General features: G+C 41.5%; 1 protein-coding gene across 7 annotated transcripts in view; it reads right to left on the bottom strand.

Annotated features, from left to right (window-relative positions):
• Positions 1-21233, bottom strand: part of sorcs2 (sortilin-related VPS10 domain containing receptor 2) — a 367111-nt gene extending 345878 nt beyond the window's left edge. For 4 of the 7 annotated variants that reach the window (XM_044185095.1, XM_044185097.1, XM_044185091.1 and 1 more), the window contains exon 1: positions 20775-21233. In XM_044185095.1, the coding sequence (XP_044041030.1) occupies positions 20775-21128 (354 nt within the window). In that variant the 5' untranslated portion in view covers positions 21129-21233. The remainder of the gene's footprint in view (positions 1-20774) is intronic. The other 3 variants (XM_044185098.1, XM_044185094.1, XM_044185092.1) reach the window with 1 other exon arrangement.
• Between the last annotated feature and the right edge of the window lie 346 nt (positions 21234-21579).

Here is a 21579-nt window from a genome sequence, read left to right on the forward strand (position 1 = left end):
TAAAAATGGACTAAAATGATACTCAGCAGTACCCTGTTTTTAAGACAATGAGAGAACACAGAGTTGCAGAGGTTATAAAACTATATGGATGTCTATATTTTCCTAAAAGTTATTTATAGTTATTTATAAAATAAGCACTACTACACAAAACAATGGTGTGAATTAATCTGAATAGGCACACAATCCTGTCATGTCAACATCTACATATGATAAAGGATTCATGGGACTACACCTTCTGCTCTTTCAAGTAACACTTGGTAAACAACTGTGCCACGGGCAAATGGTCAGTTCACTACTCCGGCATGATTGGCATTTGAAGCTGCTATGGGTGTTGAAGTAGAGGTAACTGCAGCAACATGGAGTGCTGTTATCTTCATTCATATTAAATCTGGCAAAGACTGGACGTCTGTTTTAACCCCTGAGGAAAACACTTCAAAAGATTTGCTTAACTAGAAGAAACAAGCAAGCGATCACAGTAGAGGGAGTGTGATTTATGACTGGGTGTATGTACACTGGGTAGAGGTGTCAAAGCACTACCCAGGGATAACACTAAAGATCCTTTTAGACAGCGAACTACTGCTGCTGCATTGCTGCCCAGTGGCTTTGATGGTGTGCATTTTAAAGGGGAGGCACAACTCTGACACCCTGGCTACCGGCTACATCCAATCCTACCAACGACCTGTACCATAGGCTACATTGCTGCTATCCCCCAGTGTAACCTCATCATCATGTATCAGAATCAGAAATACTTTATTGATCCCCGAGGGGAAACTCTTTGTTGTTCAATAAGACAAGTTGTAGTTTAAAGTAGAGGAAATGGTTATCAATATGACATGATTATATAGCTTAAAAGTTTAAAGCTTAAAATTTAGCTAATTGATACAAAAAACATGGGGGGGGGCATAAAATCACTTTTAAGCTAACGTTGCGCCAAGACACTTTTTTAATTGACAGTGCTAGTGAAGATGTATACAGTATAATTCATAGTTCTCAGATACAATTAAAATTAGCTCCTGCATAGGTGTTGATTACGTGGGTGCTTGGTAGCTTGGCACCCATGAAGAAATCAAAATGTGGGGTGACCATGTCAGGAGAAGAGTAACAGTGAATGCAGTCTAAACCAGATCGGAGGAGAGAATCAGAGGATTGGACATAGTTTCAAAGCAGTGAGTTTTAACTGCGAGGTAAACTTGTTGTCCATTACTATATTTAACTTTCAATAATCCCCTAAAGGTTTTATCAGCAGTTTTGACTGATAAAGTGATATCAAGTGCATCATCTTGCATCACTTTGTGAACCTAAATGGCTCTAAAGAAGGCATGTTAACCAAGCACCAAACTGAAATTTCTGTAGCTATTTGTTAAAGATCCCCTGCAATCATGTTTTAAGATGTGTAAAGATATTTTGCTATGAATAATGTTTTTGTGTCTGACATGGGTTTTCCACAAAAAAGTTCAATTATTAATAAAATTACATGTACTCCTGCTGGACACAAGATGTGTCCTACTTCACTGAAAAGGCTATGCTCATTGTATATGTAAGTTGCATATTGGACCACGATTGGCTTCCAAACTAGTTGTGATGTCACAAAATCCTGCTCATACATTTGCATCTTAAACACAGATTTAAGGTGAGCACAGAGAACTTTCCCCCTTCTGCAGATGGATATGAAAACAGTCTTCTAGTTTTAAACTCTGCACGTACATCATACTGCAAAGTGAGGGTCCAATATCCAAGTGAAGTATACAATAGGCAAAACATACTTTCAAACTGAGGTCACTGACCCCTGTGGTGACTAAGCCTACATTTGTAGCTGTATACAGCAAGTGTGCGTGGATCAAATGTACTTTCTGCATTATTTGTTTAAATAGCTGTGTGTACACAGAGGACGTGTAAGTGTGGGCCCTGTGTGTGTATATGTGTGTTTTAAGTCCCAGCAGCCTGGCTGTACATGTTTGGTAAAACCCACTGAATCATTTTTTTGGTGCTGATTCTTGATGATGGTATTGATTTGGTTGGTGGTATTTTGGTTATCTGTGCTTATGTGGTAATGAGATGGTTGCTCTGACTGATATGATGATGTAACAGCCTTTGTGCAGTTTGTAGGCTTCATATATAGATCATGTTTCAGGCATCCCTCTGGGAATAAGGTATTTGATGCCTATGTCTGCATCGCTTTCCTTAGTGCGGCTGTCGACCATTGTTAACTCAGGCGGCTGGGACAAATAACCATGCACATTCAGGAGAGTGGCAGCAATGGAATGAATGTGATGGGGGTAACCTAATGTTTGAGATTATCACGGCCAAAATGACTGAAGAGAGATCTTTGGAGGCCGGCGATACAGGTGGTTTTCTAAACTAAAATAACGGTGTGTGTTCATTGTTTCTGTCTGCCAAAGGAGGCGTGTGTCTGTGAGATGTGTATGTGCAATCATATGCACTTGTGTTTGAGTGACTCGTCCACCAGCTATTGTCTGACATGGGAGACGAGCCCGGTAGGCATTAGCTCGCCTGGATATAGAGTCATTACTGTTTCCAGAAATACATGGGAAAAATATATCAGCTCACTGCAGTGAAGAATGGGCGACAAAGGAAATGATGGCATCCTTTGTGTAAAAGACAGAAGAGGCTGAATTCAAGAGGCTCTTACCATGAGGGCTGATGACAGGCGTGATACTGGAGTTTTGTGGCGTTACACTACACTGGTCTGTAAATGTGACAGCGCAGAGAGGGCAACAGCATACGGGGCGGCAAAAATTCAATCAGATGGGAATACTCGTAAACACAACACACACACAGCAGGTTGTAATCGTGCCGACATGTGCGCGCAGCATGCTCTGAAGTCACACACAAACACGCAGCTGCTGGCGATCTGCTGCAAGTGTGTGATTGTGACTCTCTGGGGTTCCGTTCTCAGCATCTCATCACATAGGCGTGTCTCCTGTGCTCACCTACCCCACCACCACCACCTCGGAGGATTAGCCACCGCACATGCTGGGGACCACATCACAGCCAATCACGTATTCATGGGAAATTCAATTTCTCCGACACACAGGGATGATTTGTACCCTGACACGGGGCCCTATCTCACCCGGCGAATTGTGTCTCAAATCGAAAAAGCAAGCGGAGGACGTCTTTTACAATGGGGCCTAAGCCGAGCAAAATATAGGAATGTGAGGAGGGGCAGTGGTGGGGAAAAAATAGTTAATGTGTGAGTATTTCCAGTCCACAGTAGAGCGAAACAGCCCTTATTTATTTGAGGAAAATGCATCTGCATATCAATGCTATTATACAACTCTGCCGATTAACTCTTTCTGTGCAGCTGGTGACAACAGGGAGGCGATCCGTCTGCATTTTCGCCACCCTTGTCCTTCTCTACTCCACTTTCCATTCCACTCCTAAAATACAGATGTTTTCCCAACCCCTACTATACAGTAATATGGATTTGACACAGGTGTTCACCCCCTTTTGGCATCATTAACATCATGCGTCTCATCCCCATATCTATCTCAAGATAATCCTGTCTGCCAGACAGATAAGGAATCGTCATAGAAGTAGTGGAGGGACACACATGTTGTGCAGGTGCCAACGGGCTAATTAAAGCCAATCAGCATTTCACACAGCAAGCGTCACCTGCGTGATAAGGTTGTTCCCTGCAAAATTCCCCACAGTGCTTTTCTTATTTTTCCTCCCTGCGTTTTCACTATTCCCAGATGAGACCGGTGGGAAATGTGGATATTCTCCCCACAAAGAAAAAGAGATAAAGATTGAAACTGTGGAGCCTTTAAGATGGAGACATTTCTGGAGAGATAATCCCCTCTCTGGGTGGGAGATTTTGAAGAGGGGAACCTTTTTATCATCCTTCATTTTGCTATTTTATCTTCTCTCTACCCAGCAGCAGGCCTGATAATTTTCTTTTTTATCCTGACTGTCTCCTAAGGTTAGAAACACACATACTGTCAGAATATTTGTTTGCCCTAATTTAATTATTCCAAAAGGCATAAAGAAAACTGTTGAAACAACAGGGACAACACAAGCTACAACACTCTGAAGATGTTCTGATGCAGTATTTGAAAGGTAGCAGGATTGAGTTTTTATATCACTCTGGTGTAAGACAGTTTGCTAAATGAGTAAAATGTCTGAAAGGCAAAATAGAAAGCATAGCATTCGACAGACTTATCCGCATATTAAGTTGTTTGTTTGCAAACCTTGACTCAACATCCCTGCTGTCAGCCTTGAGCTACAACTTATTAATTAGAAATCTGTGTGGAAAATATTCCACATGGCTGCATTTCTCAAGGGTGCACCAATTCTCAAATTTGGTGCGAGCGTCCACTGCTGAGCGTAATTAATTTGAGAGACCTTCAAGGAGGCCTGTAGCTCACCTTAAGACGACAAACCCACTTGCATAATTATCTGCCATGTTCGCACACGAGCAGACTTTGTGCATGCCTTCCACGTCGACCAACAATCTCCAACCCTTTTTAAAAATGCGTCGTCCATTCAGGACCGGTGCTCCTTGCCGATAAGCCACAGCCTAGCTCTTTGCAGTTGAAGCAGTGCTAATGAGAATGAGGTCATGGAGATTGTGGCAGCCATTGTGACGGATGTGGAGAGAGACACAAGCCAGAACCATAACACCCCTTTTATACAACACACATACTCCCACCCAGTGTGTTAAAACACGCAGATTGTTGGGCCAGTGGCAGCAGCTGACTGGGAAATAAGGGCAGCTTCTTGGTAACTGGCAGCCATGTTGGAGGCCAGTTCCAGTAAAAAGATTTATGAGGGAAAGGAGAGTAAAAAAAAAGCTCACTTATCTTTTCCTTTTGACAATCAAAACCCCAAGTGAGCAACCAAACCGACGCAGGGTTGAAGTACGCAAACACACTCAATCAAAAGTTGCCTCAAAGAATTTACACCCATCAGACATTGTTCTTTTGCTCCTGAATGGCCAGTGACTGAGTGTCTTTCACTGCCTGGTGAGCTGGAGAAGAAGGAATGGATAGAGAAAGGGGCTGTGAGAAAGATGAGGTTTAACAGGGGAGGAAGTGGAGGAAATGGGTTTAACAAGGCTGTAACACTGCAGAAAAGAATGTCCTCTTTCCATGGGCCACTGGAATGGGACTAACAGGGACGGACACGGCAACACACGTTTCATCATCAAGGATACAGTTTTCATCAGTTGTGTAATAAAGAACATCCCATTCTGAAGTTACTCAGACTGAGCTGTTCTTTGCAATGCACAGGCCTCTGGGTACAGAAACAAGGTCAGGTCCGACAGTGACCAAATATCTTGCAGATGATGTCATTCAAGAAGCTGCTTTGCAGATTGTGCTCAGAGAAAGACATACTGCCAACATTTATAGCTTAGTTAGTAATAGTGGTTTTCTTTGAAAGCATCAGACTCAGTTCATAATATAGGTTTTCTGTTAAAGAAACAGGTCTAAAAACTGTAACAGGAGCCTCACAAAGCCAGTACACAAATAGTGCTTCACTTATTGTCGTCTGGTTCAGTGGGCTTGGGACATGCGTCAATTCAAGTAGGCAGTACAGTAGATGACTGACAAGAGCTCTCTGTCACTGACACATGGCAATCATGACAACATCAACCCTTCCTTAAACTGACTGGATAAATATAAATGTACATGAAGTATCCAAGTTAAATGTACCTTAAATAAATGTCCTAATTCAATTATTTGTAGGTCTAGAAGTCTGGGCTCAACCTAGGCTAAATTTGGTTGAAAAGTCTAGGTTATGTCTAGATTACATATAACCATTGGTTCCATAACATTTCAGTGACTATATTTTAATGTGAAAGAGGTACCTACACATTGAAATGCTGTGGAAACCTAGATGTCTAAAAAAATCAAGAAAGCCTAACATAAGGTCCACTTAGTAGCTTTTCCAGGGGCTTTCAACCTCATCACATGGTCTTCTTTACCATTCATTCGCCATTCATACTATTTCCAAGGTCATGAATGAACTTCCACGCTTAACTTTAAAGCCACATGGACGAGAAGTCCTAAAAGAGCTGCAGATAAAATCTTAACAGCTACTGAGCTCCAAGGTCAACTGAAAACCATGTGATATGGTTGAAAGAGCCAGAAAAAGATAGTAAGTGGACCTTTAATTAGTTTAAATACTTGTTCACAACTTTTGGAAATTTTAAAAACGAGGCAAGTCAAATCATCATCTCAGCGATGCACATACTTCATTGAACAGTCCGGCCTCTAGGTGATTGTGGATGTTTTCCAGAATTAAATCTCCTAGCGAACTCTGGGACTAACTTTAAGAGGTTTTAAAATGGCAAAAACGGGTTGCTGTTCTGGTTTTGTTCAAGATTTACTTATTTTCATTATACTTTATCCAACATGTGGTTTTGGAGGATCACACAATATTTAGCTTGCTTTTTTTGCATTTAGCTTTTTTTAAAGGTAGAAAAGTCTCTCTGCAATGTCATGAAACCTCGTCTGAAATTTTGACTATTACTATATTCTTTCTAGATTACAGGACAGATGATTTGGCTGCTCCAGACAGTTTTTTTGAAATGAGCTCATTTGGAGGATCATCGTGGACTTTTGTTCCCTCCGTTCTGAGAGAAAGAGATGTGGCTATGTTTAATTACCATCCCATGCTCCTGACTTCGATTAGGACATCCTAATCGTTGTTTGATATTTACACCAGTGGTCTTGTAATGTGAGTTCAGGAATTAATTCTTATTAACTTCCTGACTGGAAATATCACAAACTGGCACAGGATGTGCACGGGGAGAGGGCTCTGCAGCGGGGGATTAAAACCGTTCAGAAGATCATTGGTACCAACCTACCGAGCATCAGTGATGTCGGAGAGGTGAGGTGTCTGCGCAGAGCCCAAAGGATACTAAAGGACAGCACATTGATGTTAAACTCCACCTGCTGACTGCTAAACTCCACCTCATCCTCCACACTCCACCATCAGTAATTGACATGGAACTTTATGTTATTCTGGTTTTGCACATTACCATACCACTACCTTTTGAATAATATATGTATAGAAGTAACTGTATATATTGTTTTTGTTGTTATTTTTATTCTATTCTAATTTGTATATATGTTCTGTGTGTGTGTAGCTTGAAGGGGGCTACAACTTTAATGTCATTATGCAGCCCTGTGTTGTAGAATGACAAATAAATGTAGCTTGCACCTTGAATAAGTCCTACTGTTCCACTAGCTAACATCATGATCTCAAAAAGACATCTAGTGGTTGCCTGGTCTTAGTAATTCTTAATTCAGGGTGAGTGAGGTTTCCTTCAAGGGTTTACAGACTGCCACACCTCCATCATACTAGCACAGGATGACATTTACTGTCTGACACCTGATTTTTATTGGCCTGATATATTACTATAAACTTCTTTTGACTTATTTGATGAGTCATACTGTAGAAAGTTCCTGTGCATCACAGCACAAAGACCTCGACATACAGGAACACAGACATGTCCAACAATGACCTACAGTCAAGCCACAAAACAACACAGACTTCTTAGCAAAAGCAGCTTTACAGATCTCTGCCAGGGAAAGAAAGGAACACCACACTCCGGAAATGGGCTAGTGTTGTCGCACAGCGTTTGGCGCTAAGCTGTTTTTTAGAGGCAAATGAAAAGAAAAGGATGATAATGAAAAAGGGGATTAACCACAGAAAGCGAGGAGAGAACCAGTTGGGCCTGCTGTTGAATACACACAATAAATTAAAAAAAAAACGGCAAACAAGCTTTTTTCTGCCTCTATTTCCTCTACTGCCCTGCTGGAGTGTTGTTCACCTCAGCACGCCAGCTCTGAACCTCTACGGGGTTTTCACTGTTAGTGTGTGAGTGTGTGTGTGTGTGTGTGTGTGTGTGTGTGTGTGTGTACTGGGCATGGGGGTCTCCCAAACGACATATTTGCATACAAACAGCCTGTCCAAATTCACAGAGGGGAGAAGGGGAGCGGAAGGAAGGAAGGGAGGGAAGAAAGAAACAGGCAAATATGGTGAGTGTGAAAGTGTGTGCATGTGTATGTATGTGTGTGTTACTTCTGAAAGAGAGCATTGGCAAGGGGGTTTGTTTGTCCTCCTCAGGTTCTGAGGGGCTTTCGATTTAAGCAGAGTGGAGAATCTCATTACCTGAGTGATGCACTGCCTGTGTTTACACACGTTATTCCAAAGAGGCTTGGACACACCTTCATTCCTATACCTGTCTCTCTTTCTCGGTCGGAAATTTAAAAAATTAAAAGTTCCACTCGCATACAGAGGAGGCTGAGGGATCAAATGGCTCTTTTTCCCAGTGCAGGGCTGTCGCAGGCGGGATGCTTTGGTAGAATGACTTCGCTGAAGTATGACCACCAATGACAGCATTTGAGAAGCTGCACTGGCACGTAAAATGAGGTGGGACGGGAGGGAGACTATAAAGTGTTAGCGTGGTTATGTGCTTATTCTAGTGCTGGACTCGCTGTATAATTATGGAGGTAGCAAAAGAAAAGTCATGAATTCAACAAACTGACTCGATGTCCAAATCAAGTAAGGCTGTAGCAAAAATACCTGAGTGTGCTGAATTGAGCAAAGGTGTGTTTTATTATTTATGAATTCAATTTGTAAGAGGAATAATGTGTTATTTCTTTCTTTCAAAAGTTGCAAAAGTTGTGTTTTCGTTATATAAATTTGTTAAATAAAATGTGAATAACTATGTGTTTATATCAACTTGTGCAACGGTCCACCACTTTGGTTCAGACTCTCTACAACAACTGGATGGATATCCACGAAATGTGATTTCTATAATGCCCAGACGATGCAGCCTTATGACTTCGGTGATTCCCTGACTTTTCATTTAGTGCCACCATCAGGTCAGTTTATATTTGTCCCATACTTTGGTTTATGACCATAAACCAATGAATGCTACTCTCACATGACGTACTCTTGCAACTGCAACATATATCACACACACCCTCTGCTCACTCTTTTGCTAGCATGCCTGCTGTCACGCCACTCACCTGAAAGCTATGCTGTCACTTGCTGCAACTGCAAAAAGTGACAGGAACAGTAAGTGGCAGCATTACTTCTACAGTAGAACAGGAAGAAGCAGATACCATGAAATCGAGGTTTGGTCAAAAATCTGTTTCCAGCATCATTTATTGCATACTCTTTTTCACATTTCTGGCATTTCTTCTCAGGTTTTTTAATGCACAAATTAATGATTGTGCTTATAGCCTCACTTTAACTGCTGTCAGCAAAAACATAATCTTGATTAATCTGTAACATTCCTCAGTTCACTCTTTTTATCATTTATTTGCATTTTATATTTTCAGTCATCTAAGTTCTAATCTTCTGTAGAGAAAGTTTTATTAATTTATTCTCATTTCCTGACTACTGCAAGCCTTAAGTGTTTTCTATCTTTAGAGACTTATTCAAAAGAAATGTTGGTGCATGAGTCCATACCTGAAATTACTAACCTGCATATTAAAAACCACATAATCACCCCTTTAGTTTGCATTTAAGTCTATTTTTAGCATCCCAGTAGCAGACTGTCACCTCGTCTTTGTAAGCCGCTCCGTCTCTCCCTTTACGCTGCAGAAGACTGAAATCACCTGACGCCACTGTTGTGACAAGCAGCAATCCAAACAATAATTCAATTTGTCGCTGCTTTGCATCTTTATTCTCGCTCACAAGCACACGTCTCCTTTCAATCAAGCAAAAGTAAACCAGATAGAGAGGGCGGGAGACACAGAGGGAGACAACGCAGTACGTTACATTGTCGCAAGCGTCAGATCACAGCGCACGGCCTCGTCTTTTTCAAGTGAAACAGCCGCTGTTTTTGACAGCATGTTTGTTAAAAACCACCCAAGGAACATGCAGAGTTTAGATGAAAGAGGCCTCAGAGTGGAGTTATTGCTTTTTCTTTCCTCCCACACACTCACCACCGCCGCCACCCCTCCCCTGATCCTCCGGTGCGCTAATTGCTAACAACATGAGTCACAAACGTTCAGCCCATTTTTTTTTTCCTGGGACAAGAATTATTACTGGCAAGCTTCACATCCGTCAACACATGCTTATTCCCGTTTTACTGCATCCAGTCACCTTGTGTGTGCATGTGTTGGTGTGTGTAGGTGTGTACGAGGTTGGCACAGTGACCGAGAACGTCATTCCTGGTAGAACTTGGGTGGCAGAGTTGCCTTTGAATTGCAGACAGGGCTGAGTTTACGTCTGGGTTTGGGCTCCAAGACAAACTTCAGCCAACTGGGAACATAGGATCACTACAGCTATTAAAAAAACCGAAAAGTGGTTCTTTAGCATCAAATCAAAGCAGAACTCTTCACGGTCCTCTGACAACTGCTAGAAAGGTTCTCTTTAGCACCATTCTCAAATGGATTTACGTAGATCCTTCATGTGGTAAAAAGTGCCCTTTACGAAATCCACAGTTTTCTGAATGATTATGGTTCCATATGAAATTACTACCTTCACCAAAGAACATTTGAAGAACACCCTTTTATTTTATACCTGTGAAGAAGAAAGAAAGAGTCTGCTCAGAATCAAATCAACTAAGAGTAACTTCACAGAAAGTGTGACCGAGAATTAGCCAAAGGCAACAAGGGACCATGGTTTTTAGAGGTTTTAGAAAAGAGGAAAAAAATGGTTTCATCTCATGAGAATGAATTATGTTAAGGACAAAGATGGTGAACAGGTAACGGTGAAAATGTTCAAACGCCTGTATTGGTGATGAAACAGAACCCTTTGTGGTTTCTTGATGAAATAATGAATTTAATTAATACATTTTATTAATTAATTAAATATACCTGATGACACAATGCCCAATATTTATGGGTGATTACAAAATTCCACCCATGTACTAAGTGTGTTACACTAAACCCCATATAAGTAAACAGAAAATATTTTAAAATGACTGAGCTTCATGACTTTTATGCTCTTGATTTTGTAAATTAAATCGCGATGCATACAAAATACATAAAATATGCCTCAGTTTCAGCATAGAAATGTATGTATTATATATGTATTCCTAGAGGAATTAGCAAAGTGCAAACTTATCAAAGTACTAATCAATATAGATAGTCCCAAGTCCCAACCACACAGACCACTGAAGGGTGACACCATCAGCCCCACAACAAGCCCACTGAACATCCACCCACCCAACAGGTCCTCCAAACTAAACAACAAAATATGTCATTTGTGATTACCTTTAAAAATTACACACGAGCATTTTCTAATTTGATACCCCAACACCATTGTTTGACAGCGCCTTCCAAAACTGCTGCAAATTACTCTTTACTTACTCATTACAAAAATGATCTGCCACTGCTATGGTTAAAGTTTGGTTAGGTCTAGGTACAAAACCACTTGGTTAGAGTTAGGGAAACTGCTGGCTGGGATGGAATAAATGGTTAGCGAAACATGGTAAATGGTCATGGTTAACAGAAGCCAGCGATGACTGTCAATATAAAACGGGAAACAAACAGAGGCATCCCATGTCAAAGTCAAACACTTTGTCGACCCATGCATCCACCTTGATCACCATGCAAGTTTTCAGGGAGTAGAACCAGGCATAAGTGTGGGTTTATACATCTTTAATATAATAACTTATCCTTTTGCGGTAAACTCCATGAGTATATGTTCTGATATGATATCACAAATATATTAAAAAAACTGTTATGCAACCGCTCTGTGCGTTTACTGTGTATTTTTGTATTCGCCTCAGCCAATCATAACCAAGGACACGGACAATCCGTTTTAAATCTATCCATTTTTCTGTTCCAAAGCCTGACTTGTGTGTGTGTGTGTGTGGGGTGGACAGCTTAGCACCGATCCAGTCTCTAAATGTGTTGCTGTGAAGGTGAAATACTGGAGAAACCCTGCCGGGCTGCATTTCACATCTCTCCGAGGAGCTCTATAGGCAGAGCTTTCCCACAGGCACACGCACATCTCACACCACCCCCTCACACACACATAACACATACAAAAACGTTTTCCAGACCCAAATACTGCAAGCCTGTATCTACATATCATTATTGTGAAAACTTCTCAACCACACTCTTGGTCATTTTAAGGTTTTATTTTCAGTTAAAGAAAGTTTGGGGTTATGAACAAGACAAAATGTTTTACCCAAAAAATATGACAGAGATGGACAGAACAAACAATATACAGATACTTTTGCTCTCAGAGATGTATTAGTGGTGTAGCTAACAATGTTGCACAAAAGGAAATGACATAGGGTCATTCAAATTAAAAAGTTCATCTCCTTGGGAGTAGATTGCCATGAATTCATCTAGATTATGAGATATTCTGTGTGCAAACTCGACATTTTGACCTAAGAAAGCTCATAGTGTGTTCAAAAGGAAAATGTATTATCCTCTGGGAAGCATGGTTGTGCTCCAGTAATTTAGTCGCAATCTCACTAAAAGATTATGATATTTTTTCTGAGTCGAGCACTAGGAGAAAGCTCAGGCAGTGTTTAAAAGGGAAGAGGATTATCCTCTGGAGAGCACTAATGTACTCTGTTAATTTAATGTCAATCTGGCCATTAGATGATGATATTTTTTGTCTTCAAGTGGACACTTTGGCCTGATGATGGCGCTAGAGGAAAGATCAGGAGGTCACCAAAAGTGTTTATCCTCTGGGGACCATGAATGTAAGTTTCAAATGTCATGGAAATCCTGTAATTATTCTCTAAGATACCATGCCATGGATGTTGATCAAAGAAAGCTTTTGGCCTCATGGTGACACACCAAGAAAGGTCAGCGGGTCACCAAAATTATTAGGAAATCGTCGTCTGAGGACCATAAATCCACCCACTAAAACTCATGGCAATCTGGCCAGTGGTTGTCAAGATATCTTGCTCTTGGTCGGATGGACGATGGATAGACTAATGTGCAGGCATACACAAAAACACACTAATGCTTATATTGAGTAATTTTGCCTTCAAGGGTTTCCACCTTGCCAAGCTGAGAGGACAAGTTAGTTGGTTAGCGAGAGACCGCACACACACGTCTTCCTCATACACAGCACTGCAAAAATGTCTCAATGCTTTTATTTAGCTGCTGGGCAGCCAGCATCCACCTGGCATCACTAAACACTTAATTAGACAGTAACCGTACAGTAGCATACTGCTCCGTGTACTTTCCCAAGGTCTCGTCAGCAAAGTAACCGTGGCATCGAAGCGACAAACGCTACCTACCGCCAAGTGGCAAAGAGCAGTCCCATGCCAACACTGTGGCCACACTAAGAGGAAGGCTTTGGATGAAGATCTTTTCGATGGATAAGCTCGAGCATCCACAGTGCTTTTATGTTTCAGACAATTAACTTGCTATTGTTGTCTGTGTCAACCCTGCAAACACATCGGACACAGATATATGCATGTCTTGCTTCAGTCAGGACTATTAGCACTCTACTGTGCCTGATTATATTTCACTGGCTTTGGAAATTTCAACATTGTGTGTGTATGTTTGAATTTGACCATTTAATGGCGAGAATATCCAGAAAATAACAAAGATTCAGGTTTCTCACACTTTTTTGTCACTGTCATGAATCTTCGAGCTTCTGAAAAACTACTTAGACCATCATGAAACCCTAACCCAGCTGCTTGGTTAGCGGAGCATTAATGCAGGGTAAGGCAGGTTTTACATCTCTGAAACTCTTCAAAAAAATGTAAAATCATGGCCCTCCCTCCGTTATATGGGCACATTAAAGTAGTACTCGACTGATAACTTGTTTGTTCTAATCAGAGTATAATTTGGTATAATAGTGTCTAAGTATAGTATATTTTGGGTCTAACACAGTATTATATGCGGTTTCTAATTACAGCATAATTTAGGTGTATGGTGTCTAATTAGGGCAGAACTGTTCATTTACTGGCTAATGAAGAACATATTATTTCTAGTTTCTGTCTAATTTGATACAAAGTACAGCTTATTATGTCATATTAGTGTACTGTGAAATAAAGTGGACCAACAATGATAATGTAGCCACAGCCAAATGATGAGCATACTACAAAACAGCTGAATAAACCAAACAAATTCTGGGTATGATCCATAGCAATTTAATGTGCAGGGTGCCACACTAGTGACAAACATAAGCTTTTTATTAAAACATATTTTTGAATATTTTGGCAAAAATAACATTGTTTGGAACATACTCGTACAGAGGGATAAAGCTGCAGGAGTGATTTAGTCTCTACTGAGCCTATGTTCTGATGTTCAAAGAAAGGGTTTTTTGGTGGAGTATTCCTTTAGCTGGAAAATATACATTTATGCCAATATCAGCTTTACATAACATCACAGCGATATATCTTTCAAACCATCACAGTGACAAAATGGATGGCAAGCATCAATCATCAATGAGAGGAAGACCGAGAGCCATTTGACGTTGCAGAAAGACACTCAACTGTGCTTAGATGTGTCCTGACGGCCATGTTGGATGGCAAACCTGCTGTAGTGGCACTGTGCTTTGTAATTTGGAGACATTGCTTGGTTCTCCTCTGTCTCTTTTTTGCAAACAAGTCTGATAATTTACTGTCTGGGTTTTGGAGTGTCTCTAAGCAGGATGAACGAGGACAGACAAGATAAATGACGAGAAAGGCTCTCCTCACATGTGCAAACAATTTTCCACCGCAGAACAACCAGGGGCCAAATGAACTGTCTGTTCACTACGTGAAGCATGAACAAATGCCTTTCACATTAAGTCAAGACCCTGGAGACCTAGATAGTGTGTATGCATGCGCATGTGTGTGTGACTGGAGAGAGAGAGAGAGAGAGAGAGAGAGAGCATGGCTTTGTATTGTTGCAGCTTATATGTGTGTGTATGCTTGAGCCATGATTTACCATGCAAATAAAGAGAAGCACCTTATTATAAAACATTATGGTTCCCTCTAAATACTCAATTTAAATTCACCCAGTGCCATGTTTAGATTAGATGCTGCAGGTGGATAATCCTTGGACCTAATGGCTAAAACAACGCTTGCGATCTGAAGGTGGTGTTGGCAAGGTAACCTGAGGGGATGGTGGGAAGGAGGGAAATATGAGGGTAAAAAGTGGTGAAATGAACTGTAAAGAACCTTCAACCCATTGGCATGAATAGAAGAAGAGGCAGAGAAAGATGAGAAGGAGGAATGGTGATCACATATATATGTAGGCTGATTATGTCAGCTAACAACGATAACAAGATCAAAGTTAATTGAGAGTAGGTGTGAACTGCTGCTTTAAGTGCAATACACTTAAGCAGCGTTGCAGAGCATCACGTAATTTGACATGAGCCAACTGACACCTGCAGCACACACATGCAGACAGAGGGAGTAAACACAAGACACCACCAGAGTATGGGCTTACGTAGAAAACAATGGGTGCAGGTGTTTGGTGTGTCAGACGCAGCTAGCATATATTGCCTTTCAGCGTCTCCAAACTCAAAATTGAAAGCACCAGAGAGTAATTTTTTTAAAACTGTATTACTTTTCAATGTCAGTTGATCGATCCACCACTTTGATTCAAAATGAAATATCTCAACAACTACTGAATGGATTCATGGTCTCCACAGGATGAATCCTACTGACTTTGGTGACCCACTGACTTTTCCTCTAGCGCCAGCATATGGTTGACATTTTTGGTTTTTAGTGAAATTTCTCAACTATTTTTGGATGGATTGCCATGAAATTTGGTATAGCCATTCATGTTCCCCTCAGGATGAATTGTAATAACTTTGGTGATTCCTTAACTTCAGTCAAAATTTCTGTTTGTCGAATACTTTGGTTTATGACCAAATACCTGCAAAACTAATGACATGCCCATCAGCGGATTTCAACTTTAGTGCTAGAATATGTTGAACTAAGATGGCAAACATGGTAAAACTTATACCTGCTAAACATCAGCATGTTAGCATTGTCATTGTGAGCATGTTAGCATGCTGTTAGCATTTAGTTCAAACATCTATAAGTAAGGTCTGTCAGAGCAGCTCAGCTGTAGACTTAAGGGCAAGGCACACCAGGTTCCTCACAGGTTTATGTGCATCAACTTGTCAAGATACGCGCTGTCCTGTTCCGCAGCATCAATGAACGGTAACTCTCCAGAAAAGTAGCAATTTATCACATTTGCTCCTCGATCCCGACTACTGTACCGTGATCACTTCTTCTGTATATGTACATCCCATCAACTGTGTGGCACGCACGTCAAATGACACACAACGCAGCCAAAGTGTGTTGATACCAGTATCAAAATCACGTTTATTGGCCAAGTATGTGTACACGTACAAGGAATTTGACTCCGGTTTTTCATTGCCCTCAACGTTACACACAGTTCCAACAGAAATAGACATACAGCTACAGATAACAAAGCTGAACAAGATATGTAAAAATAAACATAGAACTATTATCTACATACATCATATGACAATCGCACCATATGAGTTCAGTATTACAAACTTTATCCTTGCTCCTGACCATTCAGCTGAATGGTTATATATCAGACTGTTGTCTCCCAGCCAGGTCATATCAACTGATGATTATAGGCTACATAGAATGGATGAAGTGATTATCATGTATCTGTATACTGTTTTTATATTCTAAACCCTTGAGCATTTATGAGTCCATAAATTCAATGTGCTTCCACTTTCATTTATTCCCACCCAGGAGGGCTCTTAAACCAGGAGGTGGCAGGAATTACCCACAATTCCCCAATGGGGGTAGAGGATGGGACGAGAGTTTGGACTGTCAGCGTCCCTTTTGCCGCTCATTAATCACTTAGGCTACTGTGGGACAGGCCGCCAGCGATCAGCAACACACACATGCAAGCACACACACTTGCAAATTTAAAAAAGGTGCGAGTGCAATACCAATGTATAATCTGTCTCTCCATGAAACAATTGACACACACAAAATAGAGAAACCCAATTAAATGTTGAGGACTGTTTCCTTGCCGATACAAATGCACATATCGGAGACACGCACACACAGACAGTGATGCTGTTCATCACCATAGAGAGGAGACAGAAATAGAGGGAAGACGAACGCAGCTCAGAGTTCCCTGGGGCTGGTCAATAACTCAGAGAGAGGAGAGCGAGAGGGCGGCACAAAGAGAGCCCTTTCAATAGTCGAGGCTCTCTTCATTCCGAAGGCTGGTATCATGTTATACAGCCTCATGTCCCTTCCCAGGATGTCTTCCGGGACTCACAAACTCTATATGCATGCATGCATATTTATGTCTCTGTCGGTGAATACATTTTTGTAAATAATATCCTGGTATCCTGAAATGTCTTTAAACCTGTAATCATACTCAGCATGTTAAAGCCCCTATGTGCAGAATTGTTACGTGATCGTTCAAATGATTCTGATCATTTAAACTTACACATAGCATTTCTAGTCATGCGGAGTACTAGGGTTATCTCCGTTTGGGTTTGGAACTACATTTTTTAACAAAAAGTGAATGTTACAAACTGTGATCATGAATCTGTTCATTCTTGACTGGAAATAGTGGTTTGTCAAAATAATCTTCGTTCGAGAGCCACTTCATTGATCTTTTCACTGACCACATCTCGTGGTCTCCATCAGTTGATATTGTTTGCTCAGTGGTCATGAAAAGCAAAGTAAGTGGACCTTGAGTTAAGATAATTTTTTTTCAAACTGGGGTTTGAAAGACGTGGCCATTTAACAGCGGAGAGGAACAAATGAAAAGACGCTATCAAGTTGCATTATGGGAAGTGTAGGATCCAGCATTTTTTATACTAAGAGCTTAAAGTCATGTAATCTTGGCATCTGCTGCTTCAATTTTGACCATTCCTTTTATTTCCCCTGCAAGTCACCCAGCTTTCTGGAAGTGCAACACGAAATCACTGGAGTAACCCTTTACGTAGTTGCATTTACCTTTATGTTTTCATGCTTTCTATCAGCAGGAATTAATGTACACTAACAAAGCATTGATTCAATGTGTATGATGTGTCTGGTAGCACTTTGAAATTGTCTCTGCATCTTAGCATAAGCAGTGAAATCCACTGAGTGAACAGACAAAGAAAACAGCACCAACTACAGAAACTCACAACATCAACTTCAACTTCAACAAAAACTGACTGGATACTTGCCATTGCACCACCAAAAACCAGTCAATTCTTATTAACAAATGAAAGTTGATCTCACCACAATGATCATTATGGCACCAGGGTAGATCTCAGTCTTGAATTTTAATATGGAGAAATGACTCAGCCCACATGGATAAGGGAATTCCTTCAGTGACTGAGCGATGAAACTCTTTGATATTTACTTAATGAGAGATGTACTGTCCATGCAGATTTTACTATGTACAATCGCAGACACAAAATATGCTGAATAATGAGCTGAGTAATAAAGAAAAATCCCTTCATCCTCTCTTCTGAATTTTTTTCTTAGAAATTCTCTCTTGGTTGCTCATTCATGAATATTATCAAGGAGCTGTGGCTGTGACCTTTGACCTCCTCAGTACTGACTGATGATCTAGCACCTGAAGGGAAAGCAAGTATTTTACTGTTGCAGTTATTGTATTTTGATCTAGATTCCACATCCACCTATTTTTCTGTTTTCCTTGAATATCTACATGCTCTTACTCTAAAACACCCCCTTACACACACACACACACACACACACATATATATAAACACACACTTCAAAAGCTATCTCTGCTCTTCAACGACACCTCTGGAGAATGTCTGAGGGAAAGATCTTTTATGCTCTAAGCCATCAATTGACCAATCAAGACTTGCCAAAGCAAAGTGACTGTCGGTGCTACAGGGACGGGGGGGGGGCTACACAGGAGCTGTTTTCAATAACAGCACTCTTACTATAAAGCTAGATGAAGCATTCATCTTCTCGTCAAAACACTCTGCAGCCTAGTAAGAGATGGAAGTCAGCCAGAACGCAGACATACAAATATTACAGTACGATGCAATGATGTGGGGATTAGCCTGAAAGTGAAATTTGTTTTCAGAAAAATTGCTATATTCATGTAGTCTTTAAATCCCGAATTACCCATCATCAAGTCCACTGCGCTGTTGACCTCTCTCATCAGTGACTTACATTTGGAACCTCAAAGCCTCGAAAACGAAATGATGAAACAAGAGAGGAGGCAGAGATTCATTTTTCCCACCCATCAATCTGCACGCCACTCATAAATGTCAGCCTTAGGGAAACTGAATGGCACCATTTGTCTGAGTTTATTAGGCTGGTATGAACTCGGTCTCAATGACCTTTCAGAGTCCATGTAATAGTACAAGTCAAACTTGGAGTTCCTATGACTGGCAGTCTGAGCGCTAGGATCCCTGCAGACTCATCGCTTCGATTAAAAAAAAAGGAGGAGATGTAGACGGGAAGTTCATCACGAGAAAGGCTGGAGTCCACTGGGAGAATGTCACATTTTTTATTAATAAAATGCCAAAGTACTAGAATCCACTGTCATTATTGAATTGTGCCTCGTCCTCAGAAGTGACTTTGGGCAGTTTTTTTTTTTTGAGTGGATCAAACAAACACCCATTCAGAGGATCCAGGCTTAGATGTTGTTTCCACAAATATATCCAAAAATGGTTTTATCCTCTCTTGAAAAATGGAACAAACAAAAAAACACACAAAAACTGCAGGATCCGTGTAGTTTAGATTTCCTAACACAAAGTGAGGTGAACTCAAATTTCAGTTCAACTTTAAGGCTGCAGAGTTCGAAACTTGACAGTTACTTAACACACCCACTGAACACCCCTGTAAAGGTAATCTGGGTTCAAATAAACATATCCTCGGCCTCTGTCGTGCAGTACATGAACATACTTGTAAATTCACAAGATTTCTTGCTACTGAAATCCTACTTTTTCTCGTTCTCGCTGCCATTTGGACCCACCAATGTGTGAAGGTGCCCAGAGCTTTAAATTCAATCTGTCGATAATCCAATAAACTGAATGTTACCTGTAAATGTCACCGTTTACATTATTTACCAACCAGTTTGTCATCTTTTCCAGAGCCGCCTGCAGCCACTGCCAGTAAAACAGCAATGTGTTACACTGACAAAAAGGCTCTGATTGCAAGTGATGTCCCCACCAGACACCACCACTCAACCCCCCCAGCTTCTGTCAATATCCATAACAAAGACTGCTCTTGTTTACAATGTGTCTGCTCTCACTGGACTGGGCCCTAAGAAAAATCACTATGATATTCATACAGTGACCTCATCATACTTTATGGTGTCTCATCTCCGAATAATCACTTAATTATCTCTAAAATACTCCTATAGGAGCTTCATTCAGTGTCTCAGGAATATTAGTCATGCCTTTGGTATCATAAACTGTGCTAAGTCAAATGAGCATGTGTTAATTTTAAATATAAAGGGAAGTTCAAACAAAGGACACAGATGGTACAACGTTTCACTCTGAACGCCGTGATTTCAGTGCGCAGCGCAGTGTCAACATACAATATCAAGATGCTCGTGTCCCTGGGCCCCCGTGTAATATAATGGAAGTCTGGGGCGACACAGTGTACATGCCTAATTGAGGGGCCCCTTACATGAAAACGTTTAAAAAGTGACAACATTCACCGCACGTCCAGATGGATGATGCGTAAAGAGCACACCATGCCTTCTTCTCTCAGAGCCGCGCAGTGTGCACCTACAGCGGCAGCCTCCTGCGAGAACAGGACCTTGTTTTGGCGATGTGCGCTGTGGCTGGAGTGATGGATGGTGGAAGGTGACAAAGAGGGGTATGGTGTGGATGGTGCATGAACCAGCGGATCGTGACGGGACGGGAAGAGGAGGGGAAAGGCTACTTACGCTGCTGTTCTCTCCTGTCCAGTGGACCATCGCCTGGTTGTGGGTCGCATCCCCTTTGAGCACGAACGAGCTGCTGAGCAGGGACATTTGTTTTTCCCGGGACAGCGCTCTCCTGAAGCGGGGTGAGCTCTTCGCGCCGACGGCTTCCTCGTCACCGACCGTCGGTAAACCCGGCGGGGAGCCTCCGTCTCCGCCGCCTATGCCAAACGTACGGTCCTCCCCGCCGCGCTGGTTTAAAGCCCCGCTGTCACAGCGCACGGGTCCCGGCAATGCCATCCAGGCCGAGGCGGTCAACAGAAAGAGGCAGAGATTAGTAAAGGCGGAGATAGGTTCTTCGGGGCGCAGAGATGCCATGCTTTGCGCCGTAGTAGCGCTCGTATCGAGTGATAGAGACACTGCTGATGCTTGTGGATGATAGATAGGTGTATACTGTAAGCCGAGAGAGAGAGAGAGAGAGAGAGAGAGAGAGAGAGAGAGAGGAATTAGAGCGAAGGCAGACAGTGGGAACAACGTGGACGCGTTTCTGTGCCAAGCAGGAGCCACAGGACGGCGCAGCGGTGCCATCTGCTGTCCTGCAGCTGCAGCGTCCTGCGACTTAACTCCATCCTCATGAGGAATTCCCAATGATGGAACAATGATTTAAGACTAAAACATCACAATTTGGTCCTGAGTATAATTAGTAAATCCTATAGGTCACCAGCCAATCATCTTAGAGAAAGCTGCCCCTTTCAAATATATCCCTGCGTTTTTTCATTTGAACTTTGCTCCCAATTTTAAAGATAAAAACTATCAGATGACCTAAAAC

This window comes from Siniperca chuatsi, linkage group LG22 (assembly GCF_020085105.1).
Source record: "Siniperca chuatsi isolate FFG_IHB_CAS linkage group LG22, ASM2008510v1, whole genome shotgun sequence".
Taxonomy (NCBI): domain Eukaryota; kingdom Metazoa; phylum Chordata; class Actinopteri; order Centrarchiformes; family Sinipercidae; genus Siniperca; species Siniperca chuatsi.